Consider the following 23,719-nt stretch of genomic DNA (forward strand, 5'->3'; position numbering starts at 1 on the left):
ATAATATCTACTCCAAAATGCATCCAGTGCCGTGTATTGATGTGTCTGTGTGTGTGTGTTTGTGTGTGTGTTTTCTTTGCAGCCTACATGAAACAGATATTCACAAGGAAGATCACCAATTAGAACCTGTTTATAGGTCAGAGACATTCTTAGACAGAGACTACTGTGTGTCCCAGGGCACCAGTTATAATTACCTTGACCCAAACTACTTTCCAGCAAACAGATGACATGGAAGAGAACATCGTATACTAGTCCTCTTCAACACATAGCAATGGTATCATTGTGAATTATGTGCACAGTTTGGAAAGATTCTCTGCTTTCCCTGAAATGACACTCACAGCATGACAGCTTCCTGAGTGTTCTTGTCAAGTCCAGCTCTGCACCGTTGTGGCTCTAGATCACTGTTCAGCAGCCGAGCATTCCTGGTGAGCAAAGGGTTTCCCTGGTGAATTTCTCACCACCACCTTAAAGCCTTTTAGGTGGTGATATTAAATGGGTGAGATGGAAACGAGAGCACACATTAAAGAGAGTAAATTCCAAAGGTTTCAAAGAACTCGGTCATAAATAGGATAATGAGAAGACAAAGTATTTATATTAAAACAGTTTAGTAGCTTTCAGTTTTGTGAAAATAGTTTTCGGCACAGAAGCTGACTTCTTAGACAAAGTTTTAACCAATGATGGTGTTTGCTTCTAGGATAAACACTTTAAAAGAACTCACTGTCCCAGTGGTGGCCACTGATGGCCTTTAGTAAATCGGAGCTGCTTAACCATATTGATGTCTAATTTCTTTTAACCACAATGAACTGTCCTTATTACCAACAGCGAAGCACTACAGGAGGCACTGTGGCATTGCTTCCTTGACCAGCTCATGGTGTGTGAATGTTATAAAATTGTCGCTCAGATATATTTTTTAAATGTAATGTTATATAAGATGATCATGTGATGTGTACAAACTATGGTGAAAAGTGCCAGTGGTAGTAACTGTGTAAAGTCTCTAATTCACAACATTAATTCCTTTAAAATACACAGCCTTCTGCCTCTGTATTTGGAGTTGTCAGTGCAACTCATCAAAGAAAACTGCCTAATATAAAAATCATATATATGGTAATAATTTCCCTCTTTTGTAGTCTGCACAAGATCCATAAAAGATTGTATTTTTATTACTATTTAAACAAGTGATTAAATTTAGTCTGCGCAGTGAGCAAGAGTTCACATGCATTCTTTTATACTGCTGGATTTTGTTGTGCATCATTTAAAACATTTTGTATGTTTCTTCTTATCTGTGTATACAGTATGTTCTTGAATAATGTTCATTTGTCAGGAGAACTGTGAGAAATAAACTATGTGGATACTGTCTGTTTATATTATAGAATGCTTGTTGTGACTTCCTTTTTGGTTAGATTTTGGATTTGTTTTACTAGTGTTAAAACCAAAAAAAAAAAATTTTTTTTTAGGGGGTTGTTTTACCTTTCTGTCCTTGAAAAAGAGTAAGGACTATATAGTATTATGGAAATGAACTTGAGAAGCTCTGAGAGAAGATGGTAATCTTTTCACTCAGTGTGTGCTGAGACACTAATTAAACTAGGTTACAAAAAGAACACACACCATGGTTAAAAAGGCTATTATTAATGTCCAGATGTGAAAACTATACTCGGGCTGAAAAATTTTACTCTTAATTCTTTTAGATGAAAGTAAGCCTCTTCACGTGTTTAATTTAAACAGATGGTTTTTGAAAATCACTCTATCACTGGCAATTATTATTGACTCTTGGAAGAGATCACATAAGTATTCTAAGATTAAGTATTATACTCACCTAATTTTTGGACTAAGTCCCCTGTTTTTTCCGATTTTAAGTCAAGGGAACGTTATTTAATACTCCTTCAATACGTTGTAGGGTACTAAAATCATACCTTGAATTTTTTTAACTGAGAAAAGTAATGTTATTTTAAGTATAGAAATATGAGAATTTTAAAGTAATATATTGACTAAAGATTACTGATGTTGATAAAATATATTGCATCAGGAAGAACAGGAAATGGACTTGAGCTTTACTTCTTACCCTGGAATCAGTAGTTGGGGGGAAGAAGAAGGAGTTGTTAACGTTTGGGCATTTTGATATTAAATGTTAACTGATATATGCTAGGAAATCTGCCTTCTTGCAGCAAGACAGCAGCACTTGGTAGTAACTTCTGTGTTTGTATAGAAATAATACTGATTATTGGGGGGGGACCATTCAGGTTTATTCAAAAATCCCATAAAGTATGCTTTGGAAGAGGGCTGTGTGTGATACAATTCTGATGTAAACAATACACAAAATAAATCCACTTAACTGTATTTTCCAAGAACAAAGATTTTGAGAACTTTGAGTGGCAAAGAGGATTATTTTCTGCTTGAGTGAAGATGTGTTAATTTTGCATTTTTCACCTGCAGGCAAGTAGTCCTCCTGGCTTAAAAAGGCCCTATATGGTAATAGTAGCAGTGGTAGTAGTAGCATGAGTAGTAATATGGTGGTGGTGTTTTAATTGGCGGACTGCAGGAATAGGCAGGGCTGTCTTTTACAAGTAGTCCTTGGATCTCCTACAGAGAAGTATTGGCCTTAAGAGACAACATAGACCTACTTGTGAAAGCCTTGCATATTAAGTGGTAGGTCAGATGTAGGTCAGATGTATTTCCTGAAATATTATGTTCAAGTTGTTTGATAAGAACTGAAGGAACTTTTAGTGACACCTAAAACCACTGCTTTAAGGTTTAGGCAGAGGCGGCTTTGATTGGTGTGGTGTGCACTAATAATAAGCGCAAAACTGAGTAAGTGCTTACTATGAGCCAAGCCAGCATATAGTAGCAGATTTAATTCTCGCAACCTTACGAGAAAGGTGCATTTGTTAACCTGTTTTCATATGAGGAGATCTAGCCAGAGAGGTTAAATAACTTGCCCAAGGTCATATGGTTAGCAAAGTGGTCCTGCTTAGATTTTAACCTAGACAGATTGCTGCAGAGTCACTACCCAATTTATGGAGCAAGAACATTCCCTTTGTGTCAGGCATCACTAAGGTTTGGAGATGGAAGTGTGTGGGGGTTGTTTTTCACTCTTTTTCCCTGGTGTGGCATGGTTCCTAGAGCCACAGACCTGAGGACAGGTCCAGGTTCATGGTACAGAATAGGAAGCAGATCCTTGGATGGGAAGACAGCACTGAGTTCTAGAAAACCACCCAGACGTATAACTTACCTATTCTAATTTGACAGCAAACATGTGATCTTGAGGCTTTAGGCAAAGTCTCCTGCCTGAGACAGAATTTGTTTCCATGCATGTTTGGTGCCTCTCACTTAACCTAATAGTATGCCTTACCCAGTTTCCTTCCCTTTCCCCTTGTGTTTAAATTACAGTACAGAAGACAACAGTGTACTGAGATATGAAGAACATTTTTTTTTTTCCAAGAAAATAGCATATCACAGGTAGTAAGGATAAATACTGTTTTGTGAAAGTCTTCTTTTAGTTATTACTATGGCATGCTATATAAACTGTATTTCTTAATGTAGGTAACAGATTTTGAAAGCCATTGTTCTAGTTGCACTGGATGGAATTGGAAGTACTTGTTTTTTTTGTTTTTTTCCAGATAACAAGTAGTTTTTTCCTCCACAGAGATTATAGAGGCATTGACCTTTTAGGTTGTAAAGTATTTTTATTTTTTAACCTTATGAAAATAACCTGTTGATAGAATCCCAGAAAAAAAATACCTTTTTTTTTTTTTTAACTTGTTTTTCGTGTAGCCAATTAAATGAATTTTTGAGAAGTGGTATCCCATTTAGCTCCATAAGGACAAAGACCATCCCTATCTGTGTCCCTGTGGCCTGCCTGGCTCTTAGATTTCTAATAAATATTTAGTACTAGTATAATCAGTGTTTTGATGAGTTATATTTTTTCTCCAGAAAGGTAGGAGAGACCACGTATGTCTGAGTGTGTCTGTGAGTGCCTACGTGGGGCCCTTTGGGGGCCTGCCTCAGGAGATCTTTACAGGGCTCTGAGAGTATTGAAGAATTGTGTCCTATCTTATCTGGAGGATGTTGTTCAAGCCTGGGTGGCTGAGAAGATTATGGTTTCCTCTGGGTTCCCAGTTAGGCTGTAGACCTTGATTCTCTGCCATGTTTTTAGAGTGAAAGGGCACTGGAGTGGAAATTCTGGGTCCCAGTCCCAATTGTGAAAGTGAGGCACTCAACAAATATTGACAAAGAACCACCTTTTATTGAACTCTAGGAACTAGTAAATGATTTACATGTATTACTAACTTGTTGAATACTTGCAACCCCTCTGTGAGGTTGCTTACTATTATGTCCACTGTACAGATGAAATAACCAAGTTTCAGAGGATATAAGTGTTAGCTTTTAATAATTGTGTGCGGGATGGAGGGTATAAAGCTTTGCCCTTCTAGAGCCTTATGGTCTAATGCAGAAGAGCACCAGTAAACACATAAATATAAAATATTACATAAAGTTAGGCAGAGATAAATGTTGTGAAGAAAATAACGTTTGAAGAAAAATGGTGGAAGAATGAGGACCAGACTGTCATTTTAGATGAAATAATCAAAGAACGCTCGATGAGACCTGGACGGAGTGAGGGAATCGGCCTGTTGATAACCTGGAGGAAGAGGCGGGATAGCAACAACAAGGGTCTGATCCAGCAGAGATCTTGGCTTGTTCAGGCAACATTAAGAGGGCCCGTGTAGCTTGAGCCAAACGAGCAAGAGGAGAATGTAGTTGATGGGGTGATACAGGGTACAGAGGCAGAGCAGGTGAGGCCTTGAATGTAGACCATTGTAAAGGAGTTTGGATTGTGTTCTGATGTTTTTCACATACACACAAGAGCTTCTGCTGGGCAGAGACCTCTAAGATCCTTTCCTGCTTTAAAATCCTGTGACTTTAAAGTAGTGATGTCATTTCAAGCCATCCACGTCCGTAACACGTTTTAGCAGTCTGTTGCATCTCCAGATCCTCTTCAGGGGCAAAGCCATTTATTTACCTCTGCTGATTCTTTTTTTTTTTCAAGAGGACAGCCAGCTACAGCCATAAAGGTCACGGCATCTGTTGTCTCCTATCCCGTACTCAAGCTGTCCGAGCTGTGGTAGGCATGAACTGTGTTTGCCAATATGTGGTATGTGTTTAAAGAATGTTAATCCCTACAAAGAGTCATTCTGTGTTTTTGGCATAACTGATCATTTTCACCCTCTGATTCTAATTTGCTCAAATGCTCCTTGTGCTCCCGTACAGAGAGTGAGACAACTGGGGTGGTAATAAAGTACTTGATAACTGTGTGAGTTGAAGGAACATGCCCCTTTTTGGTAATACAGGCATAATTGTAACCAAAGAAATTTAATTTCTTCTTTAGCAAACACTGACATTTCTGTTTAAGAATGACTGCTAGGGCAAAAGGAAACATAAAAATTACCATGTATCATGAGTACACTGAGAATTCTCTATGTAATAGCTCAGAACTGATCTACGGCCAAAATTAAAACCATATGAGCATATCATAAATCTCAACTATTAACTGTGTTTGCTTCTAATTCTGTTTGGAATAAGGCTTCAAGTGCTTTCCAGAATGATGTGAGTTACAAATAAATAGAAAAAGAGCTATGCTGTGTTCCATTTATTTTATTTGTACATATATCCATTTCAAGAAAAAAAAATGACTTTAAAAATACAATTCTGTCCCAGAATTGGATCCTTATCGGCACAACCATTGAAGGGAAAAGAACGGCATGCAAACTGAAACTATGGTCATTTGTAGTGACTGAATGGAAGATGCAGTTATTCCAGTAGAATATATAAGAAGCTCTGATTTGGCAACTGATAACACAAAAGAGAACCCAAACCTCACTGGTTTGAAGCAGGGTAAAGCACAGTTTTACATATGGATATGATAAGGTTTGCACAGCCCTGGAAAAGGCCCGTATGAAACACAGCACTGGGATCTGTTAAACATCATGTACTGACATGCCTCTCCCACCCACATCAGTATTGTTACTGTTACTTTCTGTTTGGCAGTAATAAATAAATACACGATCTTATAAAATCAAAACTATAAGTTGACATTATTCCAGTGAACGCAGTAACAAATCACCTCATGCTTTACGTTATGTTTGGTCATTGGTATTAATGTATAATTGCTGAAATGCACCACCAGGTGTAAAAGAGATTAGGTTAGACAATTTATTCAATTTGTTTTCTTTGTCATATGACAGTATTCCAAGTAGTAGCCAGTTTCCTAAAAATGAATGCAGAAATGTTATTGGTGACTAGTCTGGGTTTTACAGCCTTGGAAAAGCTATACGATTTCACATTGTTTTACTTATCAAATTTTCAAATTTAATCATATTTCTTATCACCAGTTGGAGTTATCAGACCAGTCTCTCTGGCTCTGAGCTACTAGTGGATGAGACTTGAGGAAACAGCCACTAGAGGAGGTACCCAGGTGCCTCCCCGCCCCATGGTAAGGCCCTTTATCAGGCAACAGCATGTAAATCTTGGGGTGAGGAAGGAAAATGTGATGGGGCATTAGGGGGGCGCTAACCCCCTGTTTGATGACAGAGAAATCAAATGGTCAGACTAGCAGGTCCTGAGGGCACAACTGAACACCACGCTCTGTTCACACACTAGCTAGCAGCTCTGAGGCACAGCTGATATGACGGAAGAGTGTGCGTGCTGGGGGTGCGGACGGCTGTGTGAATTAGGAAGAAGAGGTTAGATAATACCAAATACACCATGCATGATTTCCAGACACCTCTCGGAAAGGTCAAGCTCAGAAGCAAACAGCAATGTTAGGATCTGGGGTGGGGTGGGTGGGGATGGGGGACACAAACGGTTTAACTTGAAACAATATTGTGTTAAGGGATGAGCCTTTTAATATTTTTTCTGTCTCCACTCTCCTTGATGCGCATGCTTTTTTTGCCTTCAGAAAATAGAGTCAATAGCTGTGCAGAGTTGAAGAAAAACTTCCTCCGGTGTCCCCTCTGCATTTACCTATATTTAAAGGGAAAAAGAAAGTCTTAAAAAATCTTTGTTAAATAAGACCATTTTTAATAATAAAAGAATTGCCTGCTCTAGGCGCCCAAACCACAGAGAAAAAAGTGAGTGGTTGTTAAAAAACAAAAAAACCCCTAGGTTTATCTAAATTAAAACATCAAGGAGATACCACTGCACACCTATTAGAATGGACAAAATCCAAAATGCATCAGCAAATGCCGGTAAAGATGCGGTACAGTACTCATTCTTTGCTGACGGGAATGCAAAATGGTACAGCCACTTTGGAAGACGGTTTGGCAGTTTCTTACAAAATTAAACATTCTTACCATATAATCCAGGAATTGTGCTTCTTGGTATTTACCCAAAGGAGCTGAAAACTTAACGTCCACATAAAAACTTGCACATGGATTGTTTATAGGAGCTCTGTTGATAATTGTTAAAACTTGGAAGCAACTAAGATTTCATTAGGTGAGTGGAAAAACTGTGGTATCCAGACAGTGGAATGTTATTCAGTGCTCACAAGAAATGAATTACTAAGCCATGAACAGACTTGGAGGAAACTTCAATTCCTATTATGAGGTTAAAAGAAGCCAATCTGGAAAGACTCTATACCATACGACATTCTCAAAAAGGCAAAACTACGGAGACAGTAAAAAGATTGGGTTGTGGCCAGAGAGGAATGACTAGGTGGGAAAAAGAGGACTGTTACAGTAGTGAATGGTGGATACATGTCAATAAACATTTGTCAAAATCCAAGGGTGTGAACACCAGGAGTGAACCCTAACATAAACCGGACTAATGTTGAGAATGATGTATTGATGTAGATTTCATCGATGAACCTACCATTGTGTGGGATGTGGCTAGTAGGGGTGGTCGTGTGTGTGTCTGGGGACAGGGCTACATGAGAATTCTGTACTTTATACTTTTTGCTGTGAATTTAAAACTAAAAATTGGTTTAAAACAACGAAACGTAGGTGCCTTGTTGAGGTAAAGTATTATTAAGGCTCATGGAAAGACTAGAATTAGTTAAAAGACTTCCGTGTTCTAGAGCATTTGGACAGGATGGGCATAGGGCTTTGGGTCATGGGCGAGGTGGGGGGGGGCTGGCGTGTAGAGAAAAAGAAAGCTGGGACCTCCACTTGCGGGTGTTCTAAGTGCAGAGTCCCCTCAGACGTTACTGGCACACCACTGCGAGGAGCCAACAGCAGAGGAGGCGGCAGGGAGCGGACTTCCTGGGTGTTAAGGCACAACTACCCCTTCCCCTCTCAAAATGTCCCAACGTTGGGGATGCCTGGGTGGTTCCGTCAGTTAAGCGTCTGACTTCGGCTCAGGTCAGGATCTCACAGTTCGTGAGTTGGAGCCCTGTATTGGGCTCTGTGCTCACACTCAAGAGCCTGCAGCCTGCTTCAGATTCTGTGTCTCCCTCTCTCTCTGCCCCTCCCCGCCTCACACTGTCACTCTCAAAAATAAACATTAAAAAAAAAAGTGACCCAGCATCGTACCAATCACCGAGGTATGTCCCAGGCACAGGAAGAGGAGACCTGGTGACCCACGGGACCCGCGGGAGGGGCGGGCAGCGAGCCTGCTGAGGTGCAACTCTCAACCTTCATCTCCACAGGTCCTCATTTCTGCGGTTGGGCTGGGCCGTCTAATCTGCATATTTAACAAATTCTCCAGATGATTTCCCTGTGGGTTATCTTGGACCACACTGATTTCTTCCAATCTTGTCTACCTTCTTTGCACAAACTAGTTTCGATTTCACAACACTAGAGACTTCACAGATTCCAGAGATAGAATAAGTTCTCAAAAACAAAACACCAAAACTAAAAAACCACATTTAAATATCCCAGAAAATAGGTACAACAGTGTTTCTAGAAGTGTCGTTTGTAATAGCCCCAAGCTGGAAAAATCACACAAGTCCATGAGCAGTAGATGGATAAATTGTGGCATAGTCACACGCTGGACTAGAATAGTGACGGAAGAAACACTACAGCTTCTATGTTGAACAACAGGGATGACTCTCCCAAAGTTGTGGTGAGGGAAAGAAGCAGGCCTTGAAAGAATATGCATGCAGTGCAATTCAAGTTCTGTAATATCCAAGAACACGCAAAGTTACATCGTGTAGGTTTGGGATCCATACATAAGTGATAAAACCATAAAGAGAAGCAAGAAGATGATTATGAAAGTCAGGAGTGGCTCCTGCTTGGAGAGAGGATGGAGGAGGTGACTGGGGAGACCCAGGGAGCCTCTGCCATTCTTTCCTACTTCTGGGCCTGTGTGGTGATTACACAGTGTTTGTTTTATAATTCTCCAAACTGTACATATGACTTTTATGCATAACCATGTGTGTGATACATCTCCCAATAAGGAAAAAATTAAAATTAAAAAAAAATTTAAGCACCCTCCCCCAACATGTCCTACCCCTTCCTTCTAGGAAAGTCGAAGACAGCAGTCTGCAACTTGTCTCCCTGGCTACAGGCTTTCCATCTGAGGGCAGAGACTTCGGCTTTGCCCTGTGTGTCCCTCACGGCACCTTGCCTCTTGTTTTACCTCTCCTTCCTCTTCTTTCAACCAACAAACATTTCCTGGGTGCTAACATTATGTGCTGGAGATACCAAGCTGAACAAGACAAAATGACCGTCCTCTCTCAGAGCTCACAGCTCAAGAACAGAGATGAAGAATTGACAGGAATTTATGCTGTTTCGAGGCCAGCACAGGAGCTGTGGATACAGGAACACCTTCCACAATGTTGGGAGGGCAGGGAGTTTCCTGAGGAAAATCATCGTCAGCAGGAGCAGCAGCAGCACTACAGAAGCATAAGTGCTTTTATTTTTAAATAAAATATTTTTAATTAAAATGTTTTTCTACCTCTGGTCTTGCTTCACTTCCGCCCTTACTTGCCAGCTCACTTCCTTCTTCCCTCCCTCTCATCATCTCTGAAGTCTTCCTTCGCCCCCTCCCTGGCTCGCTCTCTTCCTCCCTCCCTGAGTCCCTCACCTCCTCACTGGCTCTCATTCCATTCCATTCCATAAAAAAGCGGTTTTTAAACAGGTAATTCTGACAGTGATCTTGGGAGGACAGATATTATCCCCATTTCACACATGACAAAACTGAGGCTCTGAAAAATGAGTTAAATTTCCCAAGGTCATACAGCTAAGTAAGTGGCAGGGACCTGGTGGAAACCAAGGTCTCTGACTCCAAAGTCCTTAACTTCCCGACCACATTAGAATATGTCCACCAGCTCAAAATGGCTGCTTGGCTGAATTTGGTTGGGGCAACAAGGAGTGAAGCTGGAATGGTAGGCCTGTGTTGATCATAAAGAGGCTTATAGATTCTGTTACATGATAATGGGAATTACATAAGGGTTTTTAAAGTATTAGTTGATACAATCAAACGGGTACACAGAAGCTGATAAATGTTTGCTTAGTCAAAAAATTGCAGGAGGGTTGAAGTGCAAGGCAAAGAGCACTGTAGTAGGAGCCATGATACCTGTACTAATCCCCAGTCGGCTTCAGGACTCGGACTAGACATTCATCCTCCTGGTGCCTCAGTTTCCTCCTCTGTTCTATAAAGGGACTGACAACAGACGTGTAACCTCCAGGTTCGGTTCCAGCTCTGATACTCTATGCTATTCCAAATCTCAGTTCACGTTTTTGTGGGGATCAGGCGCCCATCAGTGGGCATCAGGACTGTTGAGTTTAGTTTGGTGTTGCCAGTCAAGCTGAGCCTGGAGTGGATATGTATTTGAAGATAATGAGAGCCTTCTCTGTGGAGAGACCAGCATGTGCAAAGGGATAGAAGTCTGCAAGCACCTGGAGTTTTCAGGGATCAGTGGGTCTTTGTTGGGGACAGAGCAAATGCTTGAGTTGGAGGAAGGAGAACAGGAGGCTGGAAAAATAGGTCGGGAGGAGGTTGTGCCTCCATAGATTCACCTATTCTGGACATTTTCTATAAATGGAATCACATAGTGTATGGGTTTTTTTAATTTTTATTTTTCACTAAGCACTGTCTTCATGGTTCACCCATGTTGTATGGGTGTCATTACTGTGTTCCTTTTTCTGGCCCCATAATGCCTTATCTTTAACCTGCATGTACAAGACATGCTTTGGAATGCCTGCCTTCCTAACATCACTTTTCAGCAAATCTGCTGCTGCTCGCTGCCCTGCTGAACCTGCGCTTGCCTTATCAAACCCTGTAAGGAGGGAAGATTGTTAACTCACTTTCCTTGGCCCCTCTCAGGTTCCCTTCCCCATGTAGTGGGCATGGGTAAGAAGGTAGCGATCCATTAACACTTAGCTTATTGTTTACACTGTCCATGACATCATTAGTGGCAGGTCTCTGGTCCCCCTGTTCAGTGGATTCTCACACGGAGAATATTTTAAGAGAACAATAAGGGACTTTTAGAGATTTTCATGTTACTCCTGGGTAAGTCAAAAGAAATGGGAAAGAACCAATTTACTAAGTGCATTTTAAGTTACAGAAACCATTCTCAGTGCTTACAACTTTAGCAAATTTAAATCCACTAACAGGGTGCCAGTGTTTAACACCCTTAGTGAACAGATAAGAATCCTGTAAATGGGGCGCCTGGGTGGCTCAGTCAGTTAAGCGTCCAACTTCGGCTCAGGTCATGATCTCATGGCTTTTGAGTTCGAGCTGACAGCTCAGAGCCTGGAGCCCGTTTCAGATTCTGTGTCTCCCTGTCTCTGCCCCTCCCCTGCTCACGCTCTGTCTCTCTCTGTCTCTTAATAATAAATAAACATTAAAAAAAAAGAAAAAGAAAAAGAGTCCTGTAAACTGACTGTTTTGTGTGAAGGGGACTTCCTCAGTAATTGAGCAAACTTAAAAGACCCCCAATTCTGAATCAGCAGAGTCAGAATGTATGAAGCTTTAATGTATTTCATTTAATTCAAACCTAGATAAGTGGATGTGCTTTTGACTTTAAGAACCTATCTTTTTGAGTCAAAGACTTAATGTAAAATGCTGCAATAAGTGATCAGTAGAGGAAGTATTTTTTTTAACAATAAAAGAAAAAAAAAGCTACCAGCAAGTGAACAGGAAATAGGATTGAATTTCTGAGTTTTCACCTGACTTCTCAAAGGAGAGCAGTCAGTGATAATATTTCCCGCAGTCAGCAGAACATACTGCTAAATTAGGAAAGTAGTTACACTGCCTTAGGAATTGCAGGCTTTGTCTACTCCTTCTCTTTCATTCTCTGAAGTGAATCTGTAAACCATAAAACGGCTGGTTCCAACACTGCCCAGGTCTAGTTGTGTTTCTCCTGAATTTCCCACGCTGTTACAAAAAGGGCTGGAGTTTTAGTTTTGTTTTTCATGTACTGGCGCCATGGGGCTTCTGAGACTGACCCAGGCTGCCACTGGTTTACGACTGTTGTGTGCACCACCCTCTTACTCTTTTCATCTTGTCCTCTGAGCCAGACGGAGCCTCACACCGCAGGGATCCCTCACCACCAGACGAGGCTCCGCAAAGGCAAAGCCCTTAATATGCAGCACCTGCGTGCTGTCTGGGGCCGAGCACCGGATGCATTCTTCAAAAGTTAGGGTTATGTAAATGACGCTTCCTCCAATTCACATATCCAGTCGGGACACAGATTTCTCCTTATTCTCAAGGCCATAGCAAGCAAGAGGGCTATGTATACCTTTACTTTAGAGAGCTTTTAGGACGAGCGTTAGCAACAATTTTAGGCTGATTTCGGGGCGCCTGGGTGGCTTGGTCAGTTAAGCGTCCGACTTTGGCTCAGGTCATGATCTCAGGGGTCCGTGGGTTCAAGCCCCGCGTCGGGCTCTGTGCTGACAGCTTGGAGCCTGGAGCCTGTTTCAGATTCTGTGTCTCCCTCTCTCTGTGACCCTCCCCCATTCATGCTCTGTCTCTCTCTGTCTCAAAAATAAACGTTAAAAAAAAAAAAAATTTAGGCTGATTTATAATCTGCATATTAATGGCTTCTCTGTACATAGGATTTTCCAAAGCACAAGCATTTAAAATCTTTCCTTCTTTTTCCTCTTCCTCCCAATTTTGTCTGAAGTTTAAATTTGGCTGGCAGCTCTTTTCATAGACATCCACAAAATTCTAAAACATATCTGATCAGTCATTTCCCTGTTTAAAATACCAGCAGTATTTAGTTGGAACTTTCTAAGATGGTCTAGAACTGTACTATCCAATGCAGTAGCCACAGGGGGCTTCTGAACACTTGAAAGGCAGCCAGTACAACCGAGGAGCTGACTTTTTAATGCTATGTAGTTAAAATTAATCTAACTTTTAAAACTGGTACTTGGACTCCCTTATTAGAAAATTCAAAAATATATTGGAACAACTCGAGTATGTGAGATCTGCCATTTTAACCACAAATTTTATGGAATATAAATACAATCTATTTCTGATGAAAATTTAGCATCTGAATTGTGTTATGCTTAAGTACTGGATTTTGAAGACATATTAGAAAATAAAGTATCTCATAATTTTTATATTGATGGCATGTTGAGAAGCTAAGACTTAGGATATATCAGGTTCAATAAAATCTATTTTCGAGCTCATTTCATTTGGTTCTACTTATTTTTTTCTTGTTAATGTGACTACTAGGAAATTTTAAATCTATGTATGTCTATTTCTGTTGGACCATGCTGGGCTAGAAAATTTGTTGAATGAAGGAGGAATGAATGAATGGATTCAGGTCCTTCATGGTCTTGCCTCAGCCTTGCTTTCTGGTCTAGTGTGTTACTGCTTTTGTTCATCGGCTCTGCACTAGCTACATCTTGTGCTAACATTCTTGGGCTCTTCCAGGTGTCAGTGCCTTTGTCTCCTTCTCTTCTGTCTGTTATGAACTTGTATTCATCCTTTAGGACCTGTTCAAATGTCGTCTTTTCTCTGAAGCCCTCACCTTTCCAGGTTCGGTACTCCCAAAGGCCCAGAACATTCTGTAAATCTTATTACTATATTTACCACTTTGCTGTGGTGCAGAATTTCATGGGTGTCTTTTCCTCTCGGAATTCCTGGCATTAACCACCATGCCTTGGACATCAGAGATGCCCCAGTCTTCTGTTGGCTTCTAGAATCCACGGCCGGGGCTCCTGGAGACGTGAATTAAAGTGAAGCCCAGTGAATGGACTGCCCTGAGCTGGCCAAAGGCAGAGCCTGCCATGTGACTGGAGCAACCACAGGGAAAGGAAATCAAGAAAGTGAATAGAAGAGCACGGGGTCTGGAGTTGTCTTCTGCCTACTGTTCTGGGAGGTAGGATGCAGACACGCACTGAGCACAACTCATTTCAACAGGACCACAGGGGAGCAAAGCAGATTGCACTGAATCAAAAGCTCTTTGCGGGGAATCTAGTGCAGGCCTGACAGGAAGGACGGGGGGGTGGAGAGAAGACTAGTCAGGCAGAATAATGAAGAATGAGTTTCTTAAGACTCTGGGAGACAGATGGAAGATTTATGCCTCATTTGTCAGGTGAGAGGACAGAACCTTGGGGCTCCTTGAAGTCACCTGCCCTTTTGTGCACCTCTTTTTACTGGGCAGGCAAGCAGGATGGAGAGCTGTCTCCAAACCCAGGCTGCTACTGGCACTCACCCAGGGCAGCTCCAGCCCGAACCCGGCACGCTTCACACTCAGAACTGAGAAGCAAACTCAGCGGAGGAGGGGCATTGATAGAAGAGGCCAAATAGCCAGGAACTGAGAAGTCCAGAAGCTTTTCTGCATTCAAAAACCTCTTCTCAGGGGGACATGGAGAGAGAAGGAAGTGCAAACGAATGGGTTAAAAAAAGACGCTTAAAATATCTCAACAATCTCTCCTACTAGACACAAAAGCCCAAATAAGGGTGTTCCAGTTCCTGCACAGTTGTTAGTAGTAGACAAAACAACCAAACTAGAAACAAACCGGTTGAACAAATTATAGGATATCCATGTTATAGAATATTACATGACTACTAAAAAGAAAACACTGTGACGTCTGTCTTGGCTTCCAGAGAAATGTGTACAGGATAGTATTTTCATGAAATCAGAACTTTCCACCATGGGGTATGTGTATTTATACAAAGTAGACTGGTCGGGGTCAGAGAATGAGAGAGTAAGAGAGAGAGAGAGAGAGAGAGAGAGAGAGTGTGTGTGTGTGGGGGGGGGGGGCAGAGAGACAAGGAGGAGGAAGAGTAGGATTGGGGAGGGAAGGTAGAAAGATACACAATAAACTGTTCATGCTGGGTATTCGAGGGGAGTAAGGTTGGAGGTATTAAGGCATTGCTAATTGTTTTATTTATATATACATTTATACACACATATACACATAGATACTTCTACTCCTTGCTTATTATATTAAGTACTTATTACTTTAGTAATTTAAAAAAATCCTTTGAAATAAACCTAATCCCAGCCACCAATGTGAACACTTGACAGTTTTAACACAGCTGGGACCACTGAATCACCTGCTAATGCTTTTCTCTCCTTAGTCTGTTTGATCTTCAGAGAATCTGAAGAGAAACCCCCTCTCACCTCCTGGGGCATAGGATCTGGTGAGCACCCCTTGCTATAGCCTCTCCCAGTTTCCCACCAAAATACCCATGGAGACCCAGAAAAAGATGAATGGCTACAGAATTCTGAAAACTTGGATTGCTACCTATTGCCAGTGGAATTAGATTCCATAATCTGCTCCTGACTTAGAAAATGACCAGAAAAGTCGGCATCTGCCATTCTGCTATGTGGTTACGACTTTCAAAGACAAGAGCGGTTCTCCCTAAGTCCCACCAGGACATCTTTTTCTAAATCTAATTTAAGATTGTATTACCAAAAGAACAACTAAAGAGAGAGGGGGGAACATGTCCCAAAGGATGGATCCTGATGCAGGAGGGGAAGCAGGAAGAGGCATAGGAGCAAGTGCATCTCGGGGTGGTAGTGGTCCCTGCTCAGCGCGCCTCAACCCCCAAATCCCACATTTGGTGTGAGCCTCCCTGATGCACCCCAGTGTGCCTTCCAGCATGAGATCCAACAGGAACAGACCTGAGTGCCGCTGGTCCTCAAGCACACAAAAAGTGAGATTAACAATCACCTGTACATCATGTGGGCCATGAGATTCCCTTCCACCCCACCTCCTAATTGAAGGACATAGCAAATTATAGTTTCCAAAGATGGTTGCAACAATATCTCCCACCCCACATACTCTTTTTTAATTAATTTTTTTTTAACGTTTATTTATTTTTGAGACAGAGAGAGACAGAGCATGAACGGGGGAGGGTCAGAGAGAGGGAGACACAGAATCCGAAACAGGCTCCAGGCTCCGAGCTGTCAGCACAGAGCCTGACGCGGGGCTCGAACTCACGGACCGCGAGATCATGACCTGAGCCAAAGTCGGCCGCTTAACTGACTGAGCCAACCAGGCGCCCCCCCACATACTCTTCTGAATATGACCTTGCTACTCACTCATTAAGAGACGAACTATAATCCCCTTCCCCTTGAACCTGGGCTGGCCTTAGGGACATTCTTAGAACCAATAGAATGCAGTAGAAGTGAGGCTGTGTGATCTCGGTGTGGCCAGAAGAAGCCTTGCAGCTCCTGCCTTGGCCTTTGGGAATATTCACTCACTGGAGGCTCCCGTTGGGGCACCACCCTTTGGAACCCAGGAGCAGTGCTGTGAGAAGTGCAAGCCGTTCTAGAGAGGTCATGTGCAGGTGTCTGGCTGTTCCAGCTAAGCCAGCCCGGTTCAGGCACCAGACATGTGAATGAGGTTCCATCTTTGAATTGGACATAGCAGCCCTCTCCGTGGCAGCCCCCAGTTTGAGTCATCCCAGCTGAGCCCCAAATACCATGGAGCCAAGAAGTACCATCCCTACTGTGCTTTTTCCAAACTCCCGGAGCACAGAAGCCACAACTATCAAGTAACGGCTGTTGATTTATGCCACTAAGTTGTGGAATGGCTTGTTACACAGCGATAGATAATCAGAATATAGAGGATGTGTAAACTTAAACAAACTGAGGTTTCTGGGGGGAAAAAAACTAGAAACAGACAAAGGGCACACTATTCCAGAGATTCAGAAGGAAAGAAGATCTCTGATAATCATATAATATAGAAACTAGAAAAGTTTTAAATACAATTTTTTAAATACTCAACAATAAATATTTATTGAGTACTTTTTTTTTTTTTTCTCATGTGCCAGACATTATGCTACACTCTGGGGATAAAGGTGTGAACGAGACAGACCTAATTCTTCCCACTACAGAATTTACTTTCCATTGGTGGCCACAGACATGTAAAGAAGTAATTATAATGAAGCATGATAAATACAAAGATGGAGAAAGAAACAGTGCTATACAAACACACAGGAGGGAAAGTTAATGGATACTACTGCTAGTTTAAACTGTATGTAAGAAGACATGGCTGCTATGAAGTAAGAGCAGGCAGTCATGAAATGAGAACAGGCTTGGTGAAAAGGCAACAGCATGAGAAGAAAAGAATGAGCCGGGGCAAACAGAAAACACACATGAGAATTAAGATAAATACTGGTAACTAGGGAGCAGGAACAATAGTGTGAAAAGCTGAACCGGAATGGTGGAAGACACATTTGGGGTTTTTTCCTAGAAAGTCAAGACCACAGAAATGAAAACAACAGAGTGGGTTATAGATTGAGAACTGTGCTCTCCAATGCAGAAATCACTGCCATGTGTTGCTCTCGAGCACTTGAGGTGTGTGGCTACTCTGAACTGAGCTGTGCTGTCAGCTCAAATACACACTGGATTTCAAAGACTTGATAACAACATCAGCATCACCCGTTTCTTTTCCCTGTTTAAATTTTTTAAAAAACATTTATTCATTTTTGAGAGAGAGAGAAAGACAGAGCACAACCTGGGGAGAGCCAGAGAGAGAGGGAGACACAGAAACTGAAGCAGGGTCCAGGCTGTGAGCTGTCAGCACACAGCCCGACATGGGGCTCAGAACCACAAACCAAGAGATCATGAGCTGAGCCCAAGTCAGATGCTTAACCGACTGAGCCACTCATGTGCCCCTCTTTTTAGTGTTTAAAATATGGCTACTAGAAAACTTAACATTGCATATATGGGTCACATTATATTTCTCTAGGACAGAGCTAATATAGAAGGAACAGAGTGAGATCTAAGAATTTTATGTTTTTGAGGAGTTTTGAGGAGAAAAAAGGAATAAGGTACATAAAAAATAATCAAACAATAATTACCCCAAACTCTCAAGTTAAACAAACAAAAAGAAGGTGTCTCTGCCAGTGGGAATCGGTGAAGTGAGACTGATATCTGGACACAAGTTTTGAATGACATGGAAAAATTGAAAAAAAAAACTCTTTAAAGATACCAGCTGAAAAAAGTTGACTTCCGAATTTGTCTATGCCTTTTCCTCCATAACACTAAATGCTTGAAAACAGTGGAGCATGTTTTCTCCATTTTGATAGAAATATATCATGACCTAAAAGTTTTATATTCAGTGACACTGATATGTGTGTATAAAGCCACTAAAGCAATATTCTCAGATGTTCATAGAAAAATTGAACTAAAAACCAGTTTGAGTTATTTTAGCCAACCGAAGGAAGAATCAAAATTAAGAACTCAAGGGGCACTGGCTGGCTCAGTCAGTTAAGGGTCTGATTCTTACTCTTGATCTCGGCTCAGGTCATGATCTCATGGTTTGTGGGATCGAGCCCCAAGCTGGGGTCTGTGCTGACACCTCAGAGCCTGCTTGGGATTTTCTCTCTTCCTCTCTGTCTGCTCCTCTCCAACTCACACACATTCTCTCTCTCAAAATAAATAAACTTTAAGGAAAATTTAAGAACTCAAGTACAGAGAATTCAAAGTATAAAAGTAATTTTGGGTTTTCCTTTGCTTGTGTTAGACTGCACACTTAGGGATCCAGTCTATTAAGGGTTATCAAGGGGTGAAGTCTGACCTTAGGTGCCTTCTGCCTCCACTCCTTCCATGGTAGTGCCAGCAGCTGCATTTCTCATTCTTTATCTCTGGGTTCACAAGAAGTCCCCTGTTAGGTTGGATGACTACCCAGAACAACAATGGGTGTTGCACTATTTCAGGACTTACTAAAAATGGCTAAACTCTTTATGAAGTTGGGACACTGTAGCAGAAAAATTGCCCAACAAGAAACTTAATTTCTCCTCTATAAAAGCAGAGAGAGTTGCCAAGGAACTCGATTTCCTGCATCTGTAAAACTGCATATGTAATGAGTCATTGGCCTCTTTTTTTTTTCTTTTTTTAAGTTTATTTATTTATTTTGAGAGAGAGAGGGAGTGGCACAGGGGCAGTGAGAGAGGGGGACAGAATCCCAAGCAGGCTCCTCACTGTCAGTGAGGAACCGGACACAGGGCTGATCCCATGAATGGTGAGATCATGACCCGAGCAGAGATTGAGTCAGACGCTTAACTGACTGAGCCACACAGGCGGCCCCTCCTTTTTTTTTTTTTTTTTTTTTTTTTTAAATTTTTTTTTTTTTTTTCAACGTTTTTTATTTATTTTTGGACAGAGAGAGACAGAGCATGAACGGGGGAGGGGCAGAGAGAGAGGGAGACACAGAATCGGAAACAGGCTCCAGGCTCCGAGCCATCAGCCCAGAGCCTGACGCGGGGCTCGAACTCACGGACCGCGAGATCGTGACCTGGCTGAAGTCGGATGCTTAACCGACTGCGCCACCCAGGCGCCCCTTTTTTTTTTTTTTTTTAAATTAAGACTAATAAATAGCCCAGGGACAGTTATCATCTGTTATCAAGCCCTCTTCATCTATGGCCTTCATCTGGGCTGATTATACCATGAAGAAAAAGTATGAAACAAGTGGAGTAAAACAAATGTAAGAAATATATCAAAATGTTCCTTAGTTAGGTTATCTTTGGATGGGAGAATTCCTATCTTTATACTCTTAGATTTTAAAGTGTATTTCTTTTTTAAAAGTAGCTGTTACTTTTATAGTTAGCAAAAAGAGAAGTTTGAAGTATCAGTTTATACAATTCTGCATATGCCACTGGAGGTAGCTATTTCTGGCGTTTCTCCCAGCTTACAACAAGCCCTTCTCTTCTGGGAATACCTTATCCCCCACCCAGTTCCCAGGGAGGAGTCCCAGGCAGCCATGTGTGTGTATATGGGTCAGGTTTTAATGCAAATGCTACCTCCTCGGAGACTTTCCCAACACACCCACCTAAAATACTCACCCCCAACACCTTACTCTGTTTTATGCATAGAGATGATCCTATCAGCAATTATTTTACTTTCTTATGTGCCATTTTTACCTTTTCAGTGAGGGGTTTATCTTGGTTATTGCTGTGTCCCCAGCACCGAGAACAGTATCTGACATGCAGTGCGCACTCAACAAAGTATCACACAACAAATGACCACACCTGCCTGGCCAGAGAGGAGCAGGGAGAAGGCTGTGAACAAAGCAAAGCAATTCACAACATTTCTGCCTGAATTTGGAGCTGTTGTGCTCACATGTGGACGCAGCGCTTGTAGGGTGGCCATATTCTGGCTTCTGGGCCAAAGAAAGAAAAATCCGGATGACGAGAGAAGAAGGCATGTGTGAAAAGCAAGAGAGACCTGGTCCCACAGCCTTCTTGGGCCTGCTGTGTTTCAGCTGTGGACTGCATAGCTTATCATCAAGTTTTGTGTTTTGGGTCAGGCTGGAGTTGGTGGCTCTTATCTACAAGCAAGGAGCCCTAATCGATAGATCTACAGCTACAATCATGTTTTAAAAATTCATAGCAGTAAGATTTGGAGGAAACAGGGACACCTGGGTGGCTCAGTTGGTTAAGCGTCCGACTTTGGCTCAGGTCACGATCTCGCAGTCCATGAGTTCGAGCCCTGCATCGGGCTCTGTGCTGACAGCTCAGAGCCTGGAGCCTGTTTCAGATTCTGTGTCTCCCTCTCTCTCTGACCCTCCCCCGTTCATGCTCTGTCTCTCTCTGTCTCAAAAATAAATAAACATTAAAAAAAAAATCTTATAAAAAATAATAAATAAATAAATAAAGTTTTGGAGGAAATACTCTAGAATGTTTGCCTCTGAGTGGTGGCTCTACCTAGTTTTTATATTTTCTAAAATAAGTTTGTATTACTTTTATGATTAGAAAATAATATAGGGGCATCTGGGTGGCTCAGTCAATTGAGTGTCCGACTTGTGATTTCAGCTCATGTCATGATTAAGCCCTGGGTTAAGGTCATGGGATTAAGCCTTGAGTTGGGCTCTGGCTAAGCATGGAGCCTGCTTAAAATTTTCTCTTTCTCTTTCTCTCTCTCTTCTCTTTCTCTCTCTCCCTCCCTCCCTCCCTCTGCCATTGTCTCTGCCCCTCTCCCTGCCTTGTGTGCACACTCTTTCTCTCAAATAAAAAAAAGAACAAAAATCTATAATCTTCTTATATAGAAAGAATATAAGGTGATAGGCCTGGAGGAGTCCAGGAGGTCCTATTCTGTCCATCCATCTTAGTTTAGGATGAAGAAGGGAGAGGTTACACAGTGAAATCACTCACCCAAATTCACAAAGCTCCTTCACACAACACATCAGGCTTTCTGAGGTCCAGGGCAGTATTTTCTCCACCAAATGTCTTTGGCCAGTTGCTGTGCTTTTTACCCTAAATTGCTATATTTCAGTTTTTATTCCTTCCTTCCTTCCTTCCTTCCTTCCTTCCTTCCTTCCTTCCTTCCTTCCTTCCTTCCTTCCTTCCTTCTTTCCTTCCCTCCTTTCTTCCGTCCTTCCTTATTTTCTTTCTTCTTAAACAATGAATCCTCTCACTCAAGACCAAATAAACGCTTCCTTTTAGGGGTTAATTCTAGTGAGTGGGTGTGGCTATCCTACTGCTGTGTTGGGACAGTTTCTATAGCAGCTGTCCAGACTCGTAGGAAAGCAGTGCCACGGTTGATTAATGATGTCTGCCCTGAGCACAGGGAGAAGAGAGTGGATGAAGAAAAGTTCTGTTTCTCAGATGCAGAGCAAAGCTGCCTTTATGAGACAGGGAAAACACTTGGAAAGTCAGGGGATCCATCTGTATCACGTATGCCTCTATCCCCTGGTTTCTGTTCTAAGGAGTTCTGTGTTGTATAATGATGGCATAATAAAGGCATAAATAGTAAGGCAGTGGCTGTGCAAATTCCCCTTTACTTTTTGTGTACCTTTGTCTGAAATTGCATCGCACTTTTTTCAGCTAGCTGGCGGCCAAAAGGGCTGACCGTCGTTAGGCAGGGGTGTCAGCCGATGGGTAGCTGGGCAACACGGAGGCCTGAAGGAAGTGCTTGTGCAGGGTGGTCTATTTCTGGGCTGGCCCATGACGTGTCTCTAAAACCTAAGTAAATCTCACTGAACTACTGATTTGTCTTGCTTGCATCTAGAAGTGCATTCTCCACTCCTACCTAATTTTAAGAAAACTCCTTAAATGATCCAAGAACCCACCTGGATGGTATGCGACCCTGCCTTGGGCTCAATAAACGAGATGGGGAGGAGGTGCTAACAATCCAAAGAACATCAAACTGTCACTTAGAATCCAGGGGGAGATGAAGCTATTGCAAGATGCCAGGGCAGAGAACTACAGACCAATTTCCCTGATGAAAATGGATGCAAAAATCCTCAACAAGATATTAGCCAACCAGATCCAACAATACATTAAAAAAATTATTCACCACGACCAAGCAGGATTTATACCTGGGATGCAGGGCCGGTTCGATAGCCACAAAACAATTAATGTGATTCATCACATCAATAAAAGAAAGGACAAGAACCATATGATCCTCTCAATAGATGCAGAGAAAGCATTTGACAAAATACAGTATCCTTTCTTGATAAAAATCCTCAAGAAACTAGGGGTAGAAGGAGGATACCTTGAGATCATAAAAGCCATATATGAATGACCCAACACTAATATCATCCTCAATGGGGAAAAACTGAGAGCTTTCCCCCTAAGGTCAGGAACAAGACAGGGATGTCCACTCTCACCACTGTTATCCAACATAGTATTGGAAGTCTTAGCCTCTGCAATCAGACAACACAAAGAAATAAAAGGCATCCAAATCGGCCAGGAGGAGGTCAAACTTTCACTCTTCGCAGATGACATGATACTCTATATGGAAAACCCACAAGATTCCACCAAAAAACTGCTAGAATTGATCCATGAATTCAGCAAAGTTGCAGGATATAAAATCAACTCACAGAAATCGGTTGCATTCCTATACACCAACAATGAAGTGACAGAGAGAGAAATCAAGCAATCGATCCCATTTATAGTTGCAACAAAAACCATAAAATAACTAGGAATAAATCTAATCAAAGAGGTGAAAATTTATACGCTGAAAACTATAGAAAGCTTATGAAAGAAATTGAAGAAGAAACAAAAAAGTGGAAAAAGATTCCATGCTCCTGGATAGGAAGAGCAAATATTGTTAAAATGCCGATACTACCCAAAGCAATCTATATATTCAATGCAATCCCTATCAAAGTAACACTAGCATTCTTCACAGAGTTAGAACAAATAATCCTAAAATTTGTATGGAACCAGACAAGACCCTGAATAGCCAACGCGATCTTGAAAAAGAAAACCAAAGCAGGAGGCATCACAATCCTGGACTTCAAGCTATACTATAAAGTTGTAATCATCAAGACAGTATGGTACTGGCACAAGAACAGACACTCAGATCAATGGAACAGAAAGCAGAAACCAGAAATGGACCCACAAACTTATGGCCAACTAATCTTTGACAAAGCAGGAA

At 41.7% G+C, this 23,719-nt stretch overlaps 2 protein-coding genes across 8 annotated transcripts in view; one reads left to right on the forward strand and one right to left on the reverse strand.

The window, feature by feature from the left end:
* The window catches only part of ZZZ3 (zinc finger ZZ-type containing 3), a 106,710-nt gene extending 105,348 nt beyond the window's left edge, over nucleotides 1-1,362 (forward strand). For all 5 annotated transcript variants that reach the window (XM_058716918.1, XM_058716920.1, XM_058716922.1 and 2 more), the window contains one exon: nucleotides 83-1,362. In XM_058716918.1, the coding sequence (XP_058572901.1) occupies nucleotides 83-227 (145 nt within the window). In that variant the 3' untranslated portion in view covers nucleotides 228-1,362. The remainder of the gene's footprint in view (nucleotides 1-82) is intronic.
* Nucleotides 1,363-5,631: 4,269 nt separating this feature from the next.
* AK5 (adenylate kinase 5) overlaps nucleotides 5,632-23,719 on the reverse strand; it is a 264,187-nt gene continuing 246,099 nt past the window's right edge. For all 3 annotated transcript variants that reach the window (XM_058716927.1, XM_058716926.1, XM_058716924.1), the window contains one exon: nucleotides 5,632-7,014. In XM_058716927.1, coding sequence (XP_058572910.1) covers nucleotides 6,946-7,014 — 69 coding nt within the window. In that variant the 3' untranslated portion in view covers nucleotides 5,632-6,945. The remainder of the gene's footprint in view (nucleotides 7,015-23,719) is intronic.

This window comes from Neofelis nebulosa, chromosome 2 (genome assembly GCF_028018385.1).
Source record: "Neofelis nebulosa isolate mNeoNeb1 chromosome 2, mNeoNeb1.pri, whole genome shotgun sequence".
NCBI classification, from domain to species: Eukaryota; Metazoa; Chordata; class Mammalia; order Carnivora; family Felidae; genus Neofelis; species Neofelis nebulosa.